General features: G+C 33.9%; 1 protein-coding gene across 2 annotated transcripts; it reads left to right on the top strand.

Annotated features, from left to right (window-relative positions):
* Positions 1-860: 860 nt before the first annotated feature.
* Positions 861-8,741, top strand: LOC110664193 (probable inactive receptor kinase At5g10020). 2 transcript variants are annotated; one of them, XM_021823766.2, is made up of 3 exons: positions 861-2,051; positions 2,852-4,522; positions 8,292-8,741. In XM_021823766.2, exons 1-3 carry the CDS (start codon positions 1,094-1,096, stop codon positions 8,324-8,326), a joined length of 2,664 nt encoding a protein of 887 aa, XP_021679458.1. In that variant the 5' UTR covers positions 861-1,093; the 3' UTR covers positions 8,327-8,741. The 2 variants fall into 2 exon arrangements, with proteins under 2 accessions (XP_021679458.1, XP_021679456.1); XM_021823764.2 differs by lacking the exon at positions 8,292-8,741 and adding an exon at positions 7,486-8,290 and having other exon boundaries at positions 862-2,051.
* Positions 8,742-21,076: the final 12,335 nt, after the last annotated feature.

Genomic DNA, 21,076 nt, shown 5'->3' with positions numbered 1-21,076 from the left:
GTAAGATTCCACAGTAGAACATTATAATTCGCCAGCAAACGATGATATAAACTGCAGAACCTTTCTTTTTCAGATGCATATTTAACATTTCTATATACAATAATTCAATGGCCTATTTTTATTTTTATTTTATTATATATTTAAATTAGTGATCAATAAAAAAATCAAATAATAAAAAAAATTGATATTCCTTCCTTATTAATTAAATAATAAAAATAAGGAATATCATACGGAACACTAATAATAAAAATTAACATGCCAATTTCTACTGGAGCGGATTTAATTTTATTTTAATATTAATTAAGATAATTTGATAATTAAAATATTTTAAATTTATTATTTAAATTGAATCAAATCATTAAATTAAATTATTAATTTAAATTTTAATTCAATTAAAACCCATTAAATTACTAATTGATTTTGGTCTCAATTAGCGAACTTTGAAGTTTAAACCTATCCTTACTTAGAGGTGATCTGATTTTTTTTTTTTTATATAAAAACCTAGTTTTAATATAGAATCAGACAAGTTTAAATTAAATGATTTCATTTAGATTGTAATTAATTTCAGTTTCTAAATTGGATGAATTCAGCCGGCCCTGCCTTACCTTTACTCCAGGAAGATATTTTCGACTGCTACAAGTAGAAATAAAGTATGATTACAGTCCAACAACACAGCAGAAGATGAGCTGGATCACCTATTGCGGAAGTCTCTCCACCAATTACATAAATACTTAACCATTTCAATTTTTTTAAAGAAAAAACACCTTAACGCCGTCAAAATAACGTGCGTGGGCCCTTGAAAGGGAGCTGTATAGTAACAGTGACGGAGGAAGGGATAAAGAGAGAGAGAGGGGAGGTTGTCCTTTGCTTTACAGTCTGTAGTTACTCACTCTCACAGTGTCACCAATCAACACTCTCCACCTGACCTCTAAACCGCCATTTTTAACGGACCTTTTCCTTTCTCTCTCTACAGAGGAAAAGAAAAACCCTAGCCCTTCTCCATCTCTCTCTCTCTTTCTGATTTCGCATTCTAGCGTTTCGAGTTCTGAAATGAATCATTAGAGTGTTTCGTTTCTGCTTCTTCTTTCACTAAATGAGTCTCGGTTGTTTCGTTCTGTTTCTCTGCTCTCTCTCTTTGCTCTTTTACTTCACTCCTTCAGCTTCTCAGTCCGATCCATTGGAGCTCCGATCGTTACTTGAGTTCAAGAAGGGTATCCAGTACGACCCGCTTGATAGAATCATATCAGCATGGAACTTATCCAATCTAACCAACCAGAGCTCCTGCCCCGACTCGTGGCCCGGCATCACTTGCGATTCGACTGCCAATTCAGTCACCGGCATTATCCTCGACCGCCTGAGTCTTTCCGGTGACCTCAAGTTTTCGACTTTGCTCAACCTTAAGTCCCTTCAGAACTTGTCTCTCTCTGGTAACCGCTTCACGGGTCGACTTGTACCCACATTGGGTTCCATGAGCTCACTCCAGCACTTGGATCTGTCAGACAATCAATTTTCTGGGCCGATCCCGGGTCGGATCTCTGAGTTGTGGAACTTGAAGTACATAAATTTGTCAACGAATGGTTTTGAAGGTGGATTTCCGGTTGGGTTGCCAGTCCCGTTCAGAAATTTGCAGCAATTGAGGGTATTGGATTTGCATTCTAATAAGCTTAGAGGCAATGTTCGCGAGGTGTTAAGTGAATTGATTAATTTGGACCATTTGGATTTGAGCGATAATGAGTTTTATGGCGAGCTTAGTGGCCTTGGTGTGGAGAACGTGTCTGGTTTGGCTAATACGGTGCATTTTGTCAACTTCAGCAGAAATAGTTTGACCGGTGGGTTTTTGAAAGCAGAGGTGATTGGATTATTTAGGAGTCTGGAGGTTTTGGATTTAAGTAACAATGCGATTAATGGGGAGTTACCTTCATTTGGGTCTATGCTGCATTTGAGGGTATTGAGATTGGGGAATAATCAGTTGTTTGGGGCTATTCGCGAGGAATTGTTAAATGGGTCGATGCCAATTGAAGAATTGGATCTTAGTGGCAATGGAATTTCAGGTAGTGAAATCTTCATTTCTGTTTGTAATAATTGTGTTTTTGAATTGTTGCATGTGCAGATTTTTCTTTTTTTGTTAGAATTTGATTGGATTATCTAGTCAACTGAAGTAATAATTATGATTAACTTCAAGTAATTTTAAGGCTATATATATTTTTAAATGTGATATTATTATTTAAAATTGCTGGTTTGATTGATGCAGAGATCCTGGAATTTGACTCTTCCTCCTTTTTTGGTTTGATTTTTTCCCCCTCTGAAGGTGACTTTATTTGTTATGATTTGTCTGACTTGCCTATTTTTAGGGTTAGGATTGGCGTGGGCAAAACAATGTTCACTTTCCAAAGACGGGGATAGATTTGTATAGTCTGTGGGTTAGCATCGTAAAAATTTTCAATACATTAAGTTGCAATTTTGAGTTGGAACAAATTTACGTGTAGTGTTTGATCATCAACTTTGTTCCATCGCTTTCTATACGTATTTACACAATCTAATTAGTTAGATCTTTTTGGTAAGAGCAAAGAGTTCAAAGGACTTGAAAAGAGGATACAGATTCACATGGAATTACTTTACTAACCTGAATAAAAGGTAAACATTTCTTGACGTTTGGTGTTGAACGCTATCAAAAGTTAAATGGCTGTGGGCATCTAGATTCTTTTCTTCCATCATGACTTCTCCTATATCTGCTATGTCTGATATTTCAACATTTATATCTGTACACGTTCTATACAAGTAATTAGTTCATCTGCGGCTGACTTATAGCTGTAGGGTGTCTATCTGATGTTAAGCATTTATCTATTTGCAGATTCTATTCCTGGAATTAATTCTACAACTCTGAATATTTTGAATCTCTCTTCGAATGGTTTATCTGGTCCTTTGCCCACTTTTCTTAAGAGATGTACAGTTGTGGATTTGAGTAGAAATAATCTCTCTGCTGACATGTCTGTTATGCAGTATTGGGAAGCCACTCTAGAGGTTCTTGATTTGAGTTCAAACAAGTTGTCAGGAAGTTTGCCAAACTTAACTTCCCAGTTTTTTAGATTAAGCAAACTCATTCTTAGAAATAATTCCCTAGAAGGTAATTTGCCCCTTCAATTGGGGGATAGTCCAGGATTATCTGCAATTGATCTCAGTTTAAATCAACTCAGTGGGCCTATTCCAAGTGGTTTGTTTACTTCAATGACCTTGACAAACCTGAATCTTTCAAGAAATCAGTTTACAGGACCAATTCCACTGCAAGGCTCACGAGTGGGTGAATTGTTATTTTTGCCTTCTTATCCAAAGATGGAGTCTCTTGATCTTTCCTACAATTCCTTGACAGGTGGGTTGCCTTCAGATATAGGTAACATGGGAAGTCTCAAATTGCTGAATCTTTCAAACAACGGCTTATCAGGAGAGCTGCCAATTGAATTGAGTAAACTTGCCTACTTGCAGTACCTTGATTTATCTGGCAACAAATTTAAGGGTGAAATCCCTGATAAGCTTCCATCCAGCCTAATTGGATTCAATGTATCCTATAATGATCTAAGTGGCACTGTTCCGGAAAACTTGAGAAGAAAATTTGACATTTCTTCATTTCATCCTGGAAATTCATTGCTGGTCTTTCCAGATGGCCTGCCATCAACAAATTCTGTTCCAGATCAGCTTCCTGCCCATGGTAAACATCACAGTTCAAAACGTGGTGTTACAATAGGAATAATTGTTGGTGTAGTTGTAGCTACTCTTACAATCTTGGTTTTATTGGCCTATCACCGAGTGCAGCAAAAAGAATTTCTTGGAAGAAGTGGATTTGTAGGCCAAACTACAGTGGAAGATGCTAAGGTTGAAAGATCTACAAGATCTTCTCTTTTCAAATTCCAATCAAATGTTCACCGCGCACCAACTTCGTTGAGTTTTTCAAATGATCACTTGCTTACTTCAAATTCAAGGTCATTATCTGGGCAGACAGAGTTTCCAAATGAAATTGTTGAGCATGATTTACCTGGGGGTGTGGCGGCCATCTCAGCGCCTTTCAATCCTAATGTGCTAGAGAGTTGTCCCACAACATCTGGAAGGAAATCCTCCCCAGGCTCTCCGTTGACTTCCTCACCCCGTTTTGTTGAGCCACGCGAACAATCTGTGAAGTTAGATGTCTATTCACCAGATCGGTTGGCTGGAGAACTATTCTTCCTTGATACTTCACTAGCATTTACTGCTGAGGAGTTATCTCGAGCTCCAGCTGAAGTTCTTGGCAGAAGCAGCCATGGAACTCTGTACAAAGCAACTCTAGATGGCGGACATATGTTGACTGTGAAGTGGTTGCGGGTGGGACTGGTTAAACATAAGAAAGAATTTGCTAAGGAAGTTAAAAGAATAGGATCTATAAAGCATCCAAATATTGTTCCATTGCGAGCTTATTATTGGGGCCCTAGAGAGCAGGAGAGACTTCTTCTAGCAGACTATATTCATGGAGACAGCTTGGCCCTACATCTCTATGGTAAGCATTTTTATTTCCTTCTAACTTTTTGTATTTATCTTGTCATAATTTGCTTGCTTAAAATTATCTTGAAAATTTCAGTAGGAGGTATAATGAAAAGGAATTACATTATTGCTGCATTTTGGCTGTTTTATGGTTTTTCAACTTATTCATCTTTTTGAGCTAGGTAAGTCATGGCAACACTTGTTCTAAGACCTATTCATGTCGGGGTTTATAAACTTCAGGTTGTACCTTAGTTGAACTTGTTACACAAAATACAATTTATTTTACTACAAGATATACTATTAAAAATTTCATTTTTCATATTTTTGTAGCTTTTATGGCACAATTGATATTTGCATATTCATGGAATACTAAGACCATGATGTGGCACATTGCTGAACCTAGCCGTCTGCAACTTGAATGTTTTCTAGTTTAGTCTTGAATTGTTATATATCTATGCATAGTCTACTGTTGAAGTTTGCAACAATTTGGTTCTTTCCAATAATTTGGTTCTTTATTACATTGTCTCAGCCAAACAATGTAACCAACAAAAAGAATGTCTGGTCCTGGTTGTTGCCCTTGTTATGGATTGGTTAGTTTTACCTCCAGAATAGATTAAGTAGGAACCTACATCTAGACACTACATATTTTTGATACTATCATGGCTTTTTTTCCATCAGTTGCCTCAAAACCTCTTCATTCATACTGGGCTTTCTTGTCATGCAAACAACAAAGGAACTCCATATTGGAAATTAATGATTTTAGCATGTTATTATTCACACTAATGTAGCGGTGTTATTTTTATTAATCAGGAGTATTTCAGCAATTTCACAAATTATCTGAATTTGGATTGGCTTCAGTATCTTGGTTGTTAATAACTGTTTCATTCATGCGCACTAGCCTTCTTCAACCTCCAGAGAGAGAGAGAGCTTTGCTTGAAATCATCAGAGAAATTGAGAGTGAAGGAAGAGAAAAAAAAGAGGTTGGGGGGGGGGGGGTGTTGCGGGGTTGGGGGTGTGGGGGGAAGTGTGCCTTCGTGTGCTCTTATAAGAAGTCAATGATTGAAATGAAGCCAAGATTTCAACTTTTGTTGTGTGTTTTGAAAACGTTTTTGAAGATTGAAAAAACAACAATGCAGCTTGGTAAATGAACAAGTTGTGTGTGCGTGTCTTTTATTATTCTTTTACATGAAAGAAAAAAAAAAAAAAAAAAAAGAGAAACTGCAGTGATACTAAACAACCCTAAACTCTTAATGCATATTAATTAGTTTTTTTTTTCTAGCAATTATGTCTTTGAGTTGGATAAGAATCTGAGGTTTTCTTGATATGAGTAAGTCATAGATCCTACCAGTGTGAGGCTTGTAATTTAATTTTTTTTGCTTTCTTTTAAATGGATTTTCTCAAGGTAATCAGATCTGCAAAGTTACCTTTTAGCCCTAATGCTTGAGTTCTATAGACCCTAGCCTAATCTTTAAAAATCAATAGTAACCAGTATGAGTGAACCAAGTAGTTCAGATAAGAAGACTAGTTTCATATATAAAGTTTATTATAATAATATAATCTAATTAATTAGCCAGCTTTTTCAGGAATTTTGTATGTTTAGTTCATAAGTGGTAATTAGTCAGATATACAAGGGGAGTTTGTAGCTTTCAATTGAGAGCAATGTCCTCCCTTTCATCATGTGACATTGTAAACCTATTTGGGAATTCCTAGTTGTCATATTTTCTTTTTTAAACTTATTTGGTACTTAGTTGTTTCTGTTGTTTTAAGTCCTTAATTCAGGAGAAGAAGGCAAATAATATTTATATGAGTGACACTCTGTTGGGCAAATGGCTGATTTTTATTATATAGACTAATGGCTTCTAAAAAGAATGGATTTTGGGGGACAATGACTAAGATTGAAGTAATGAGAAATGGTTTGAATAAGATTTACATGAAGATTAAGATTTTAATTCCTGAATGTGCCAATTAAGTGAAATCAATTTGGTTTAGGAGGGGTGCTACAAAAATTTTATGCAGATAAGAGTTTTCTGCTGCTTCTCATATTCTGTTGGAAAAGTGGATATGCGATACTATGATGCTTAATTTATTGATGTAATCGCACACATAGATTATGTGAATGTGGTGTTCGCTGGTCATTTGATTAGCAGTGCCAGTTATCAGGTCATTAACTGGGAGAATGTAGATAGAATTATAGTTTGGGATGTCTAAGCTTGGACATGGATTTCTTTCAGCTTTGGAATGTTCCTGGTGTGTGGCAGCAAATTCTGGTTTTTGTGAAGTTAGGTGTCTGAATGGTAATGTAGGTTTACATGTGTAGAAATTCGTGGGTCTTATGTGCCCTTTGCATTTAGTTTTAGAATAGCATGTCATCTTAATAGGCATGGGGTTTATGGGATTAGGACCAGAGTTTATATTGATGATAACAATTGCAAACATTACAAGAATGGCATTGGTTTCAGTTTTTACATCCTTTCCTTCTCTTTTCATTCAATAGTTATAACCTTGGTATTAGAATATAGTTGTCACAGCCTTAGTACATGTGGACTAGCAACTGAGGCAAGGCTGGACCTGAATCATGTAATCCAAAGGTTAATCCTTGATTGTTTGATGCAGTTCACACAGGCCATTAAATATAGATATTCCCTTCATAATGTGGGACTTAGGGAATATCGATATTCCCTTCATAATGTGGGACTTAGGGCATCACTTTTATACTGTCATATTAACACCTTTTCAAGGAGAACTTCGAGTGATTAATGAATCTATTATTTATAGTGGTACTCAAGGAGACTAGACCGTGTTAATATTTTTCTGGAGTGCTAACCGTTAGGCATGTCATGGCTGAAACCAGAAAACCTGTGGCCCAAGGAGTGGTCTTCACATCTTCACTTACACATTATAAATTGTGTGGAGGAATGTTTCTGATTTTTTCAGCAAGCTTTTTTCTATGTTTTTATTTCATCAATATATGTTACACAGAGACAACACCTCGGAGGTACTCGCTGTTATCATTCAACCAAAGACTAAAAGTTGCTGCTGATGTTGCTCGGTCTCTGTTGTACATTCATGATAGAGGCATGCTTCATGGGAATTTGAAGCCAACAAATATACTTCTGGAAGGTCCTGATTATAATGTTCGTCTTACCGATTATGGTCTTCACCGCTTGATGACGCCTGCTGGCCTTGCAGAGCAGATTTTGAATCTGGGAGCACTGGGATACTGTGCTCCAGAACTCTCAAGTGCATCTAAAACGGTCCCTTCATTCAAGGCTGATGTGTATGCATTTGGAGTGATCTTGATGGAATTGTTAACCAGAAGAAGTGCTGGTGACATAATATCAGGACAATCAGGAGCAGTTGATCTTACAGATTGGGTTCGGCTGTGTGATCAAGAAGGTAGACGGATGGACTGTATTGACAGAGATCTTGCAGGTGGAGAAGAACCCTCGAAAGCAATGGATGATTTGCTTGCTTTATCGCTAAGGTGTATTCTCCCTGTAAATGAGAGACCTAACATCAGACAAGTCTTGGAAGATCTTTGTTCTCTCCCTGTTTGAAATTTTGTACATGTGTCTTGGAATTAATTTTTGTCATTCCTCGACCCAATTGTCCATTTTCTCCATTTTTTTTCAGTAATTGTTTTTCTAGCATTCTGATTTTTGGGCTAATTATTACATTTTTTTTGGGGGAAATTTTCTTGTAAAGAAACAACCAATCCATTGATTATTTGACTGTTTTGAGTTTGATCTTCTAATGAAAAGGATTGCAATTCTTTGTGTTTTCAGGAACAGGAAACAACATGCTTCATTGCAGTGCATGAGAGGAACATTATTCTTTGCAATATATATATATATATATATATATAGACACACACACGCGCTGGAAGAGAAGCAATCATGTAATAAGTATGAATCATGCAGGGGTTTGGAGTTCTTTTTTCCAATTCTCATTAGAAATTTGTGCTTGTTTTTCTATCGTTGTAAAGCAACCATTTAATAGTTTCTGTTCAAAAGCTCTATGACGAAAAAAAAAAATGACGGAAGCCTCACCAGCATGGAGAATTATTATATACACTTGGAGCACTTTAGTGCTCCTTTAGAGAGTAAAAATCAGTTTTTCCTTGATTTTAGAGAATTAAGATTTATGCTTTTAGAGAGATGATGTATGTATATCGCATTTACTGAATAATTTCTCCACAAACATAATTTACAATTCAAGTAATAGTATATTTAGTATTCTATATGAATTTTCTTTTATAAATTTACACTTCATAAATTTGATATGCATAAAAATTAATTTGTAATTTTTAATTTTTTTAATCGAATTCTATAAAAAAATATAAAATTTATAAATTAAATCTAAAATATCAAGATTGCAATGCTATAATGTATATATATATATATATATATATATATATATATATATATATATATATATATATTCAAAGAAAATTATTCAATGCAAGGGTAATTTTAAAATTTACCTATATTATATCCAAAGCTTGTGCCAAGGCTTCCAATCTCCAATATTCCCAAATCATCCACACCCATATCATAAAATCGCCATTTTACTCTAGTATCTTTGCACAAACAGCGATGCTTATGTAAAATGTCATCAACTAGATATGGGGCATAACCTATTTGTGAAAATGCCAAAAGGGCTGCTTCCTGAAATGTGATGCTTGTGGGTTTCGCATAACTGGGTTTCCCTGATTAGGTCTACATGGATTTTGCCTGATTCAATCACAATTATGGGAACCAATCAGGGCGGTATTATGTATGAAGCAATTGGAGTTAGGAAAGGTATACAAATTCATTCTCATGGAATTAGATTTGGTTGTGATTCAGATATTCACGGGATTAATACTCTTATTTAACAACATGTGTAACAGAGGTTGTGCTACTTTCTAGTATGTTTAGGGATAGCAATCGTCCCGTTTGGATTACTTCGCAACTAAACATTTTTATCAAACTTTTTCTTAGATTTTCATATTTATGCAGGGTGGAGATAGAAAGAAGGTCTCCCTATCCTAAATTCCATAACCCACCCTGTAAATTATATATTATTTTATATTAAAAAAATAATTTATTTTATATATTTAAATATTATAATTAAAAAAAATTATAGATATATTATTCAGCAAATGCAAGTGTTGCCTAAATTTGTTACACAGCTGTCCCAAGTTTGTTAGACAGCTAGCAAATTTGTTATGGGTGGTTAGAGCTAAAATTGTACAGAATAGAATAGTCCAGTAGGATCTAGAATACTCTCAACCTGGATATAAATTGTGTCATGATGATATCATTTTTCATATGAATAAAAGAATATTTTTCAGTCATATTACTGTCTCTATAGCATACTTGGGCTGCTATGATAAGTGGTTAAGCTAAGGAAGGGGATATCATATTAGAATTTGTTTAATGTTATGGAAGCAGCTGTTGAGAAACCTGATTCAGTAAATGTCCTTCTTATGATTTCAGGTTGTGGCCAAACTGGTGTTCTTGAAGTTGGAAGGTGGAAAAAAACTTGAGGAAGTACCATGAAGACCACTTTAATTACCCTTTGTTTGGATTGAGGGAAATGAAGAGAAAAGAAAAGAAAAAAATTTTAATTTCTCTTAATTCTCTTATCTGGATATCAAATAAAGAAAAGAAAGGAGAAGAAATCTCATTTCTTAACTCATTTGTAGTTAAACCATAACATTTCTCTTCAAATTGATGGAAAATAAAGAATAATAAAGAGAAATTGCTATAAAATACTTAAATATCCTTGCACAATATGATAGACATAAGAAAAAGAAAGGATATAAAGTTATTTTTTCTTTTTATTTTAAAAAATAAATTATATCTCTCTTTCTGTTTTAATAACCTATTTAAACAACACGGAGAAATTTTTTTTTCTCTTTATTTTTTTTATTTAATTTCTCTTTAATTTCCTTACACAATTAAGTATTCAAATAATTAATGTTTGTGTTGTTAAACAGCCTCAGTCCTTTGCCCAATCCTTCATATCTAAGGATTGGCCTCCTCATTTCCATCATTATTCTCACCAGGAAATTCTTGCCTATAATTGATTCATAGTGGATATAGGAGCGGAGTTAAAAAATTAAATTAATGGGTCAAAAAATTTTATTTTGTTGAATTGAAAAATATTGCATGCAATAATCAATTATCTATTAAGAAAAATATATATTCAATATATAACAATAATTAAGTAAAAAAAATATATTTCATAAAATAACAAATTCTCTCTATAATATTAAATTTATAATTGTCTTCGATGAGCTTTTATTATTATTTTTTTTTAGATATTGTAAAAATTGCACTTTTGATACTTGCAGTTATAAAAAATAAAATCAACGTCAATGTAATAACATGAATTTTGAAAATATACAATATTTTTATTTTTGAAATTATGTTAATAATATTAATTTATTTATATATATTTCCATGAGATTATTTTAAAGTTTTAAATTTTGATTTTTGATTACCGAATGTGGGTATATATAGTTTGAATTATTGCTATTATTTTTTTAACTAGAAATTATTTTCTTTAATTATTATTATTATTAATTTAATATAAGTATAATAATTCATTATTAGAAGAACAATAAATTAAAATATAATATATAAAATTATGATCATTAAAATGGTATTGAACCTTTTTGAAAATAGTTTCTGAACCTCATAGAAATAGCTTAAAAAGCTTAAAGATTTAAAAGTATAAAGCAAAAAGAAAAAAAAAAGTTAAAACGTGCAACAGACACCCTCTCTCTCTCTCTCTCTCTCTCTCTCTCTCTCTCTCTCTCTCCCCTTTCTTTTTCTTTTTTTTTGGCCATATCTCCCTTCTCTGGTCACTTTTTCTGATGTTTTTAGTATCAAAATGCTCCTCTCTTCATAGGCATCACGTAAATACCAAGTTTGCATGGTATCGTTTTTCGATTCGTGCGAATCGAGTTTTAAAAGTTTTAGCCAATTTTAATTTTTAGACAAATTTCTCCCATACTGGAATTTTTTCTAAAAAATCCGAGTATATCAGTGCGTTGTAGACTCTGAGAGTTTCAAAATGATAGCAATTTGAGAATTTTTTGACATTGAAAATTTTTTGGGACCCACGAGCTTATTGGAGAGATTTTAGGTCTTTAAAGCCATCTTTTGGGTTAAATAAAATTATATTATAACCCTTTATGGTTTGAGCTTTGTATAGGTACTTTCGTTTCATAGAAATTTTACTGACCCCCAGGATTGCAATTTTAGTCTGGATGCGTGGTGTAACGCTCTCACTTTAGGTAGTCCGTACATTCTACTGTTCCGATGACTAACTTCTATTCGGAGAGTTAGAATGTTTGGAACTACACTCGAACTGGAGTGAGGAGTCATGAGATGATTAAATAAAGATCAAGAAAAAATTAAGAAAAAAATAAAAGAAATGAATTGTAAATGAGTTAAACGAGTCGGAGTCACGGCGATGGGTGACCTTACTGGGAAGTGACTGTGAAGACAGTTGTAGACCCCAGACCCGCGAGGAACCTTGTGACATAAATATTTGAGACTAAATTAGAGGATTTATGAAGATTAAATGACATAAAAAATGTCAAAGAAAATTCAAGAAAATTAGCCAGTGGTAAAGGGAAATTATAACCTGACAAGCATAACGAAGGGCATTTTAATCATTTTAACCTCAGAGTTAAATTTTGACCTAAATGTTAATTAAAATGAGGGAGATTAAAACACATAAAATCAATTAAAATTATGAAAAATGCAATGAAAATGGGAAAAGAAAAGAAAAGAAAAAGAAATAAAAATTTTGATGTAAGCATGACCTCATGCTCACCTAAGTATAACCTAAGCATGGTGTTAATATTACATAATTAAAATTTTATGTAAATTTGCCATGGATATATATAAGCATAAGATGACAAATTGTAATTAAACAAAAGTCTTCTTCTTCTTCCTTATCACCCATGGCCAAACCACCATCCCAAAAGAGCTCCCACCATTTTTTATTTCCAAAGCTTGATTTTCTCCCTTTTTCACCCCAAATCTTATACTTGCTTTCGCTAAAAATTTATTCCACACCTTGAGAAAGATAGTGGTTGCCAAGAAGTGAAGAGAAATTGAGGTTTTTAGTAAGTCCAAGAATTGGTCACAAGAGGTTAGTGCAAGATTACTCTTCCTCTCTTCTTTAAGTATGTTAATCATGCCTAAGGGAGTGGAAATTGAATGAAAGTGAAAGGAATTGTTGGCTAATTGCATGACCCTAATTTCGATCAGCCTAGGGAAGTGAGGGATGTTGAATTTAATTGAATTAAAATTTCAATCCTAGCTTAGATAACATGAAATATATGGTATATGTGTTGAATTGTATGTGGTATGCAAAAATTGATAAATTTGAGCTAGGGTTTTTGACTTAATTTTGGGAATTTGGTATGTGACTTAAAATTGAGAATGTTGAGATGACTTGTTGCCTATTAGAAGTGCTATGAATGCCAAATTGAAGTTTGGGAGTTGGGAGAAATTGAATTGGGAGTGTACCTTTTCATGCAAGTTGTGGGACTCTTGAGTCTAGTGTTGTTATTGAGCTATAACTTAAATTGTGTTGCTCCAATTGGTATGAGGCTAATTTGAGATGAAACTAGGGTCAAAATGCCCCATTTTTCATGAAGAAATCATGCCCAAAAATTGTCCACAACTTGACCTAATTACAGCTTGAATTCGGATGACCATAACCTAAACCCAGAAAAATGACCAAATGAACATTCATTTGGCCATAACTCCCTCTAGAAAGGTCAAAATGACCTAATTTTTATACCATTGAAAAAGTTTAGAAATAGAAGCACAACTTTCATGAAGAATACAAAACCCAGAATTACTTCTAACCAAATCAAATTGCTAGCATAAGTTAGGTCAACAAAATTGTCTAGAACCAAACTGTCCAGAAATTCTGAACTTAGGCCTACCCGACCAGTTTTGGCAAAAAGGCCATAACTTGGTCTACAAAAATCTAAATGTAGTGAATCTAATGGCAAAATTTTCATAAGACATAAATCTACAATGTTGGTGGTTGGACCAAAACCCAGAACCAAAAGGAACTAGGTCAAATGGCTAGAACAATTCAGTACATCAAAACTTGGAATTTGACCAAACTACACTTGACCCCAGAATAGTGTTTATATCATATCTCCCACTAGGAAATCCCAAATGGGATGACCAAAATTGTTCTGGAAACCTAAGAGATAGGGCTCCAACTTTTATTTAGGAACTTGCCTCAAATTTTGAGTGTAAGGATCCTAAATTAAGAGTCAAAACCACTGACCTGAACCTGGGATCGTGATGGCACAGGGTACATGAGTCCAAATCAGTTAATTTGCTATAATTAATTCTAAAAAACTTAAAAAATTGTAATTCAAAATTTTGAATGATTATAAGACATTGGGTAACAACTTCTATGTAGAACATTAGGCTTAAAAGTGATTGTAATATGTCCAATTAATTAGGTAAATTTTAACTCTAGAATCTGCCTAATTCTAGACCCAAAAAGAGACAGTGAACTAGTTATGGTTATTTGATCATAACTTGAGTTCTAAAACTTCAAATGACATAAATCAAAAAGGAAAATAAAAATAAGACATAGAGGAACAACTTCCATGAAGGAAGTATGGCCAAACAGTGGCCACATCTTGAACAATTTGCTAGGTGAAGTAAAGACACCAAATCTGGACCTTGAGAAGGATTCATAAAATGACTTGTTAAACATAAAAATGATATGAATATATATGTGGGACTTATATTTCCCATTACAAATGACATGAAAATGCTATTAAATACAATTAGTACGTAATAAGAAATAATGAAACTATAAATACTTAAAAATATTTTTTTTTGCCCAAAGTATATCTAGACTTATTTATATAGTATGGATCGATTGGTATGCCAATTAGGGACTATAGATTACAGTACTGCCCACAGGAATAATCATTGATAGACAATATATGTTTAAGATGGTTATTCTACTGGCTTTATTCCTGCCCGTTAGCCATTGTGCCTGATTTTATTTCTTTGTGCCTGTTCGCTGGCCTTGTGCCTGATATGATAGATGTATACATGTTAGACATACAGATGTTTAATTAGTATACTCCCTTGTATCTAGTCTTTATAGTTTGTTATAAGTTACTTGGGCACAGATAAGAGTAATAAGCTTTAAATTTAAATAAGTACATGAATAGATTATAGATATGAACAATAAGATTAAAAATAACATAAATGAACAAAGAAAATCCTAATAACTTACTTGCTCCCAAGATTTCATAAAATATGTAAATGACTTAGAAATTTATGAAATTACAGATAGAATAATTATTTTAATTGTTTAGTTATTTTTCCTTTATTTTATGCACCACTAAACATTATGCTTAGCGCGTTGGTTTTTCCATCGCGTAGGTACTGGAGAGCAGCAGCAGCATCAGTAGCGGTAGTGTTAGATAGGATTCTGATCAAATCTGCTACAGAGTGGTTGTCACCTCAGACGGTTATTTTGGGTAGGGCCTATATGCATGATTAGATTTTGTATTTTGTCCATTGTACATAAGTAAATGATGTAATTCATTTTGTGATTGTAAATAAAATTGTAAATATTATACTTGATTTTATATAAATGAAATGAAGTATTTTATTTACTTGAAATGATTATGAGTATTGTGATGATATGACATGGTTTATGGAAAATGAAATGGATATAAATTGTTTTTAACAGGTAAATAATGGAATCTGCCATACGCTAATAAAAACAGAGGAGACTCTGTCTGGGTCTCCACAAAAATAAAACATGATAAAAAAAAATTTCCCACACGTGGAATAATATAAAAAAAAATAGAATTCAAATTAATATGGTATAAGACAAGATAAGATGGGGTGCTCCGACACCAAGTGTAGCGTACTTTGTTCGCCTATATTGTAGACGGGTGAGGGTTGTTATACATGGGCTCCAGGGCCCACCTCGGAAGTAGGTGAATATTATAGTCATTCCTACCATTTTCAAAAGCCTCGGACACGTTCCAGGTGTCAGAATTAGGGTGGGTACAACTTTGCTCTTTTTGCCTTAAGTTGAGCTATAGTTCGATAATTAATAAAATATTCATGGACATAAGAAATGCAATCATTTCAATTTTAATATTAAGATAATATTATTAAGGACCTCTAGGAATATTTATAGAATTTTTAAAAGTGAATTGCATGTTTTTGGACAATAGTGAAATCTATGCCCTTGGGCTGAAGTTGAGCAATAATACTGGTTAATCGGTTTGGCAAGTCCCGAATGGGCATTTTATTGTGTTGTGTTGTGAGCTTGAGGCCTTTGGTTTGTTGAGATATAAATTATATTTTCTTGCAGGAAGGTTAGATCCTAGGTATAAGAGAAACTCTGTCAAATTTTTAGCATGAACTTAAGAAGACTTTTGTTTCTTTGATTAATTATTGTTGGTATATTTTTTATAGCTCTTTGGTGTGTTTGCTTAGATGATCTAAATCAACCATCTTCTTCTTCCCTGCAGAATCAATAAGCGTTGATCATATAGTGAGTTGGATATTGATTATATTTGTAATTTCAATTTATTACTTAATTATCTTTGACATGTTCATGCATTAGCATAAACATATATGCATAAGTAGTTAAATTTATAGGAGCACTCTTTTGCTACATATTTATTTCCTGTTAATCATTTGTAGTTGTCGCTTAAGGATAATTTGGAGTTATGTGTGTTCGTTTGTGTGTATGGAGTATGTTATGGATATGGATTAGACGGGTAGACGCGACTTGAGCTTGTCTTGCTGAGACCAAGTCCTTATGGATATGGAAAATTAGGATAAGGCACGACTTTGAGTTGATTTCGCTAGTTTTCACACTTAGATTTAAGTGAAAGTTCGACTTGAGTTAAGCTCGCTGGCGAGTCTTGGATTTAGAGAGCTGGATAAAGATTTAGTTCCCATAGTTATGTATAAAAATGCTTTACTCCTAGCTCAAAATTTTCTTCTTGTGTAAGTGTTGAATGATTGACTTGATGTATGTGTTTGGTGTATATTTCATACTTAGGGATGCGTTATGTAATGACCTGAATTTTTAAAATATAAATTTTATATTTTTATATAGTATGCAAATATTATTTAATATTATTTAACTAAATTATAATTTTTGTAATGCTTTCATTTATATATTTTTAATGTTATTTCTAAACATATTTTATAAAATTATTTAATAGTCCAATTTTAATTTAAATGATTAGTTTTAAATATTAAAGTTAAACCAATTAACAAAATATATTATTTTATTATTTTTAACCTTAGTTCTAAGATTTGATTTATTGTTATTAATTTGATCATTATTATCAATATTATTTATTGTGTTTTCTTTATATTTTAATTGTACTTATATTTGTATTTTGGGACCCAATTGAAAGGAATTTAGGACTTATTTGAAAAATATAAAAAAAGATTAAGGAATGAAAAAGAATTGAAACTTTCTAGGAATGAATCTAGACAACTACTTGTCCAGATTCATTCCTAGATTAAAAAATTTTCTTTTTCTCTCTCCCTTCTCTCTGTTGTCACCTTGTTCTCCCCCCCCCCCCAAAACCCTAAACCCTTTTTACAGCTATCGACGAGTCACCACCCATGGCCAGCGAGGCACGCCACCACCCTAGGCATTGCCGGTGAGCCACCAGCCAGTCGAAGCGGCACCAGTAGTGGTGCAATTGGAGGAAATTCCTCCTTCAATGTGCGTGGAGGGGTAACAGATTCCAAGCCTGATTTCTGCTTCATCTGACGTTCGATCAAGGTGATTCTGGTGGCATTGAAAAGCTTATTCTGAGACCTTTCTTTTGATTCCAATTTTATAGCAAATGGTGGTCAGAGGAGAAAGTTATGGAGGAGAGAAGTTTCACGTTTTTCAAGTTTTTTCGATCAGACCGTTAGATCGACGATTCGAGACCACTGATGGAATCAAGCAACGAAACCTTCGAGATGGGACTGACCCAGCTTCGATTGGATACTATTTGAAAAAGGTGATTATCAAACGATCCAGATGGCTTGGTGAGATTTTTGACCTTTCTTGATACTTATAAATTAAATATAATTATATGATAATTATTAATAATTTTTGAGCTTCACTTAGGTGTGATCAGATCGATGATAGCTAATCGACACTTAGGACCGAGTTTTTGACCTGGAAAAAGGTCATATTTACAGTCGTTCCTAACATTTTCAGATGTTTTGGACGCGTTTCAATAGTAGAATTTGCAACGGTAGTCCCAAACTTAAGTTGTGTAATTTTTACCTTGGCTAAGCTAGCTGATAAATCTGTAAAATATTCTTGACTTAGTAAAATTAAGTAAAATAATTTTAATTAATATAAGGATGATATAGAGGACCTCCAAGAATATTTTAATAATTTTTAAAGTGCTAAAATAATTATTTGAGCTGTAAAGGAGTTAGGGACCTGAGCGGGAGTTTGAAAGACTAGACCTAGATTAGGATTCTTGTAGGCCCTGGATGGGCATTATAATTGTTGTTGTAGGCCTAAAGCCCTGTTGGATGCTGTGGTTGTGTTTTCTTGTAGGGGGGTTAGGTCCAGTTATAGGGTAGATTCTATAGTTTGAATTAATTACTTAATTTTGTTAGTCTTTTGATAAAGGTCAGTATGTATGTTTAGGTGATTAGTGTCGGCCGTTTTCTCCTTCCAGCCAAACCAGCTGCAATTGGGTCGATCAGTCTGTGAGTTAGATATTGATTATTTTTGCAATTTTAATATTAATTATATATATGGCATGCTCATGCATTTTATAAATATTTAATTAAGCACATGTATGGTTAATATATTAAGGGCATTTTGGTTGCTGCATATTTAATTGTTGTTATTTATTTATGATTGCCGCCCTAAGTATAATTTGGAGCTCTGTGTATGTGTTGACGTGAGTATGGTATGGATATGGATATGGGTAGGATGGTAGTCACGGCTAGAACTTGACTCACTGGGACCCGATCCTTATATATAGATAAGTCGGGGTGAGTATGGCTTTGAGTTAATCTCGCTAACCCCCGCACTTGGATTATTAAGCAAAAGTCTGGCTTAAGTTGACCTCTATGGTAGGTATTGGATTATGAGAGCTATATAGGGGATCAGCTCCCATATGTATATTGATGTGATACACTGGGTGTATGAGTAGCTCTAAATTAACTTCTCGTGCGAATATTGAATGAATTATTTATTTTATGTGTTAGATGTACATTTCATGGTAGGATTGCACTAGTCTTAGATAGTCATAGAAATTACATCTATAATCAATATCTAAACTCTCTGAGTCGAATGCTCATTTTTATTTAAATATTTTCCCAAGTTGCAGGAGGAAAGAATTTATTTCTTCGAGTCTAACATATATTTTCCTCCACAGGTTGTGCTTCTTAGTTTAATAATTTCTTGTGTCTATTTATTTATTTATTAGTTTAATAACTAAAACTTCGCTATGATATTGGGTTATGTATTTATGGTATTAATTAATGAAAAATTATCATGATATTAAATAGTTTATACATAATGGCATCTGGGTTGAGCTGGGCTCCCCTAACTTTGGTTTCTAATGGTTATTAGGTTGGGTTGGCCCAAATAAAAATATAATATTTTATTTTATTTGCATGTTGGGCATTAATTTTGGCCCTAGTTATGGGTTTGAGAATAATAAGGCTTACTACGGGCGTTGGAGGCTTTATGCCAGCCCAGGTCCTAGTGTCGGTCCAACCATAGAATCGTGTCATGACATATTAGTTATAGATGGTTATAAAAATTATATTTATAATCAATATCTAAACTCTCTAAGTTGATCACTCACCCCTGTTTAATTATTTTTTCCTAGGTGATAAGTGGATGTTATTTTAGAGTTAATTTGCTTTCTTTCTCACAAGGAACTTGAAATGGTTAATGTATTAAGTGTTAATTTTATTATTCAAACCTATAACTCTATTGTGACTATAGTAGTATTCTTGTAATGTAAAACTAATGTATTTAACTTAAAATACTTTTGTGATGTTGGATTTAGGGTGAGTTGAGCTATCCATTTTAATATTGGTTGTTGATGTGGTATGTAAGTGTGAGCTGAGCTGCCTAATTGTGGTTTTGTTTGTGATATAGGTTGGGTGAGTTTTCTCCCCATTGGATTATCCATTTTATGGCCGAACTCTACCCGTTTATTTTCTTGAATTAGACCCTCCATTTTAGGTTTAGTTGTTGGATTATAGTTATGTAGGCTTACTATGAGCTTTGGGGGCCTTATGCCGATCCAAGTCATAATGTCGGCCAAGCCTAAAAGTCAAGTAGTTAGTACCAGAGCTTAGGCATGGGAAAATGTGTACCTAGGGTTGTCACATGTGGAGTATAGGATCTTGTTTCGTCTTTTATGTAATTCCTTGCTTTTAGTATTAGCGTTTTTCCTTGGGTAGTGTGTTTTGGTATGTGTTTAGTGTCTTGGTTGTCATGGGATATAAGTGATACAAATTTTAGCTAGTAGACGTGCTAGGGTCGTCCATAATGATATGTACCCTGAAGAAAGATATGATTAGTCAGTGTAAGGCCATGTGACATGCCTAATTAGTGTAAGGCATGAGTACCTAAAGGTAAGTTATGGTAGTATAGCTGCCTTAAGTGAGGGCAAGAGTACCATTATTGGAAGTTTGGCAATAGATTGCCCTGTCAGGGCAAGTTCATGGTATCAATGGTTGGAGAGGGGTAAGAGGTTAGGAAACATGGTCTGTTGGGATGTATTGCAGTGACCTATATAATGCTCTCGATGTTTGTGCTGTAAGTTACAAATTACGGTATTGACATGGGATTATTGTCTAGAGTTGTGAGCATTCCTAATGTGTTCCATGAGGGTGTTTGTCGATAGTTTCTGTTTTGGTACAATTGTGCTAGATCAGATTTTTATTTTGTAGAGGAGTTAGGAACCCCTAATTAAGGTTTAAAGCCTTTAAGATAGAGTATCAAAGGTCGCAATTGAGAGATAACCAAAGTAAGTGACTTGATTATCCTAACATGAGTATAGAGTTATAGCATGAGTTGCCATGGGATTTGATATTTAGTGGAGTTGTAGTAAAATATGGGCATTTGCTAGGTAGCACTATCTAGTCTCTAGTGAAGTATCTATGGCAGTTTTGGCATTACGGTGGACATTTTGTCTAGAATTTAATAAAGAGAGTACTCCTTGGGTGGCAGTGGAGTGTAGAGTATGACTCTGCTCTCTAAATAAGATAAAAATGTTACTACTTGTGTAGTGACTCATGGAATGACATCATAGATGGGACTGTAATGTGATAAAGATGTTGCTTACGTACTCTAAGGAGGGTCTAAGTTCTACTATAAGAGTTATAAGGGATTAAATCATGACAAATGTGGTTCTTTTGAACTTAGGGATAGGAAATGGGTGCCCAGTACCCTAAGTTTTGACTGATTAAGTAGAATGGAAGATGGAACTCATGTAGATCTCTTCCTCAAAGTTGTTAGAAGTATGAATTTTAGGATTAGAACAGAT

Source organism: Hevea brasiliensis, chromosome 7, assembly GCF_030052815.1.
Source record: "Hevea brasiliensis isolate MT/VB/25A 57/8 chromosome 7, ASM3005281v1, whole genome shotgun sequence".
Lineage (NCBI taxonomy): Eukaryota > Viridiplantae > Streptophyta > Magnoliopsida > Malpighiales > Euphorbiaceae > Hevea > Hevea brasiliensis.
The sequence above is the reverse complement of the archived record's forward strand: the minus strand, read 5'-3'. Positions and strand labels throughout refer to the sequence as shown.